We start from the raw sequence: 3,982 nt of genomic DNA, 5'->3' as shown, positions 1-3,982 counted from the left end.
ATTAGAGGAATATTAGTAAATTTTCTCAGATTTTTTGTAAATTTTTATGAGGCTTAAAAATTGCAAGAAGTTACAAAAGTAGTACATTTTGAAGAATTTTAGTTTGAATTCTATACAGTATTTTTAGGTGAATACAGTTAAAACGGGTTGATTATGAATTATAGAGCATGCACAAAAATCGACATATTTTTTGTGACTTTTTTTATTCACGGGTACTGTTCATACTGTTCATGAACAGTGCAGCGAAGGGTAGTATCCGAAGCCGATGGCATATAAGGAACTGAAACATTTATTCGATGGTATAGAAGTAAACAGAATTTATTCGATGGTGGATTGTAGAATCAGTAGTTATTCGATGGCAAATCGTAGATTTTCTCCTTGTTTAAAGCCTGCGGCAGGAGGCATGTGTTGTCAAGTCATGGTTAAAGTTTAGTGGTGTGGTCACTTGTTCATTGAACGTGTCTGAATATGAAATGCATTTACGAAATACTAAGTCGACCATACAAAGTGAACGTGTCTTAATACATATGAGCACATCACGAAGCGAATACGCATATGTTAGTTACAAAAAATGTAAAATGCTACTCATGCCTCCCTCGTTGCCGTCGTCCGTGCGCCCCATCATGGTCCCGATGCCGCTGGTTAACCCTCACGTGACCCCTGGAGTAGGTGAGGGGGTCAGGTGGCCCGATGTGTCTGCTAGGCCTAGTAGGGACCACCGGTGTCGAGGGCTAGTCATGCGTGGGCTGGGTCCGAAGCGGTGCACTGGAAACCTGGGACCGCTGAAGGACGTCGTAGTCAGGTGTGCCCCCGAAGAAGTCACGGACGATGTCGTATGCGGTGTCGGGGCCAGCCTCATCCTCCTGACTAGGGTAGGAGGACTGTGAAGGCTCGGCGGGCGTCCATGTGTACTGGCTGGAGGGGCTCAATCTGCGAGGCTGCGTCGACACTTGTGCAGACGGACCTAATGAATGTTTAATAACAATAAGTAAAGGATATTGATCAATAATTTTCAAAAGTATAATTCGTATCATGTTGCTCGGACCCTCCAAGACGTGATAGAAGGGGTCGTGTGGGTGCCGACACTGAAGAACGTCGGTGCATGTCTGACGGCCGAGACGACTCGGCGTGTGCACCACTCGTCCTGGGAGGCGGCCCTGCTACATCTGTGGTAGATCGGCAGGAGGTGAGTTTCAGGGCGCGCGTTGTCTTGTCGAAAACCCGTCTAATGAAGCTCACAACATCCGACGCACTTAGGTGATACCCTTGCCGGATGCGGTCCATGGCAGCAGCTGCATCCCTATTTACATCATAAATGATATCTGTCTGCGGATACGAACAATAGTGAACAATTAAAGTATACGGTTATGTTCATTCAATATGTAGTACGGACTTCAAAAAATGACTTACTGCTAAAGCGGCGTCCTCGTCCCAATGCACCGGGTATGTCTCCGTTGTCGATGCGACGTGGCTTAGTCGGCCATTGTCGGGTACATGAAACTGTTAATGTAAATTACGTACCCGTCGACGACACCACAGAGAGGCCATTGTCGGCGCGTCCTCTTCCATCTCGCTGTACCACTCCTCTGGGTACGGGGAGCGATCCACCACCGGCCTACCTATGGCGAAATGCTCGTACGACCATAGCTGAAGAAGAAGTGGACACCCGGCAAAAGTGGCTAGCGCCTCCTTCTTCATGCATGCGTCGCAGAGCGCCCGATACGTCACAGCAAGAACAGCTGATGCCCAGCTAAACTGCGGTACATCCTCTGCATGCGCGTCCGCTATCGACCGGGCGTACGGCACAAGGGTCCTCGTAACCAGGTGGCCTTGGCCACTAGTGAACATCACCCACCCAAACAACCAAAGGAGGTAGGCCTCCAAATGTCTCGAGACCGCGTATGCGTTGGCTTGTGGGTGGATGTACGTCGGCTGCATATATGACTGGTGTCAGAAATAATCATTATGACATAATTTGTTAGAAATCGATAGGTTGCATGTTACCATACCTAGAACTGTAGGATCCACTTCTTCGTTGGCCCTCGTGCATCGGCTAAGAACTCAGGCACGTACGGGGGTGCATCCGCCTTTCGCTCCACCGGCCCAAATCGCTGATGCATGTCGTTCATCCAGTCAGCCTGCATATCGATCACCCCAACCGCAGCTCCCGCGCAAGGAAGGCCTAAGAGGTAGAAGACGTCCTGCAGGGTCGGGGTCATCTCTCCGCACGGTAGGTGGAACGTATGTGTCTCCGGCCTCCAACGATCGACCAGTGTTGCTATCAGCGACCGATCGAAGTAGAAACAACGGGCCGCAACCTCGGGGTCCTCCGTCGTTCGGGCCTCGACCAACCGGCAAAGCGGTAGGAGTCCGGCCGCTCCCAACCTATAAGTATTGCAGTACATCAATAATATGTAACAACAGCAGCGAAATGATATGTAACACCATCAGCTTTTCTAAGTACCTGTGGGTCCAGCGCTCGTCTACCGTCAGCAGCTCTCCATGGCCTCGTGGGCGAAACACTCCTAGGTCCGTCTGGTGCTCGGCGGATAAGAAGCTGCGATGCTTCTTGTCCACGGCAGGGTCCAAAAGCTCTGGGGTCGAAGGCTGAGCCATCTCTGCATTTGAAAGACATGTACATTAGTACATTGAGAAATAAATACAAGAACAACAAACTTCGAATGAAAATTAACCGTATGCGAAATTAACACATATTAATACAAAGTACAAAATTAGCTGACCTAGACAACAGGTGCATCACCGCCTGCACTTTTGGGACAATATTTGTAAGTGTGACCTACTTCATTGCACTGACTGCATCGCTGCATCCTAGGGCCAGCCTCGGATTCATCCATATCGTTACGAATCCGCCGAGATTGTCTTCGGCCCGGTGCGTTCTTCATCTTTCCCAAATCAGGCACATATATTCTTGAAGGCCCTGGGTTACTTGTAAAAGTGTCAACAATGCCGTAACCATACAGCTCCTTGTTCCAGGTGTTCAGTACTTGATCTTTCATGAAATATTGTGACACATATTGCCTTGGAAGCATATGGTGCTCCGCGCACGCAGCTATGACATGTGTACAAGGTTTGTGGAGTAATTGTGGCTTCTGACAACTACATATGCATGTCCCACTCCTTAGCACACACTCTTGAACATGCCGCTCACGTCTACCCCCCCTCCGACCCTTATCCCGACACAGGACACTGAACCTGTGCTCTGCTGTGCCCTCTTGATTTGCGCGATGCATGTGGGCCTTCCTATTTGCCTTCTCCATGTACTCACATAGCATCCGGCCATAAAGCATACGATTGTCCTCCATTACAACCTTAGCAGCTGCAAACCGATCAATGAAGTACTTGCAGGTGCCATGCAAAATGCCTTCTACAATTCCAACTAGTGGTAGGGACCTCATTCCTCGCATGACCCAGTTATAAACCTCTGCAAGGTTTGTAGTCATTACTCCATACCTGGCACCACCACTGTCGTACAGCAGAGCCCATTTTTCATTGGGCTCATTGCGTATCCACTGTGAAAAGCTCCTAATAGATGAGCCAGATCTCCGTACAATCTGCGGAGTATCGGTTGGGAGCCGATCGAGAGCTATTGGTTCCTCACGGTTAGGTGCGGCCTCCGCAGTTTGTTTAAGAGTCAGTTCATCAAGTCTTGCCCATAATGCATTGAACTTACGTTGTTGGTTCTGACTGCACAACTTCTTGAAGAGCTTCATTAACTCTTTGTCTTTAAACTGTCTGTAGAAGTTCGCACCCATATGGCGCATGCACCACCTGCTTTTGAGATCTGGCCACTGTACTGGTACACCCCGTCGCACGCTACCGTGTTGCATATCCAGCAAAGCTTGCAACAATCCTGCATGTCTATCATGAATGAGACACACATCTGGTCGGTCAAGAACAATTGCATGCTTCACCCGCTCTAGGAACCAATACCAGCTGTCCCCATTCTCACTCTCCACAAACA

General features: G+C 48.9%; 1 protein-coding gene across 1 annotated transcript; it reads right to left on the bottom strand.

Annotated features, from left to right (window-relative positions):
• Positions 1 to 2,510: 2,510 nt before the first annotated feature.
• Positions 2,511 to 3,781, bottom strand: LOC133907672 (uncharacterized). Its single transcript, XM_062349741.1, has 2 exons — positions 2,742 to 3,781; positions 2,511 to 2,618 (listed from the first exon to the last, which is right to left on the bottom strand). The coding sequence occupies exon 1, from the start codon at positions 3,771 to 3,773 to the stop codon at positions 2,742 to 2,744; it is 1,032 nt and encodes a 343-aa protein (XP_062205725.1). The 5' UTR covers positions 3,774 to 3,781; the 3' UTR covers positions 2,511 to 2,618.
• Between the last annotated feature and the right edge of the window lie 201 nt (positions 3,782 to 3,982).

This window comes from Phragmites australis, chromosome 24 (assembly GCF_958298935.1).
Source record: "Phragmites australis chromosome 24, lpPhrAust1.1, whole genome shotgun sequence".
NCBI lineage: Eukaryota > Viridiplantae > Streptophyta > Magnoliopsida > Poales > Poaceae > Phragmites > Phragmites australis.
This window is presented reverse-complemented; position numbering and strand designations above follow the sequence as displayed.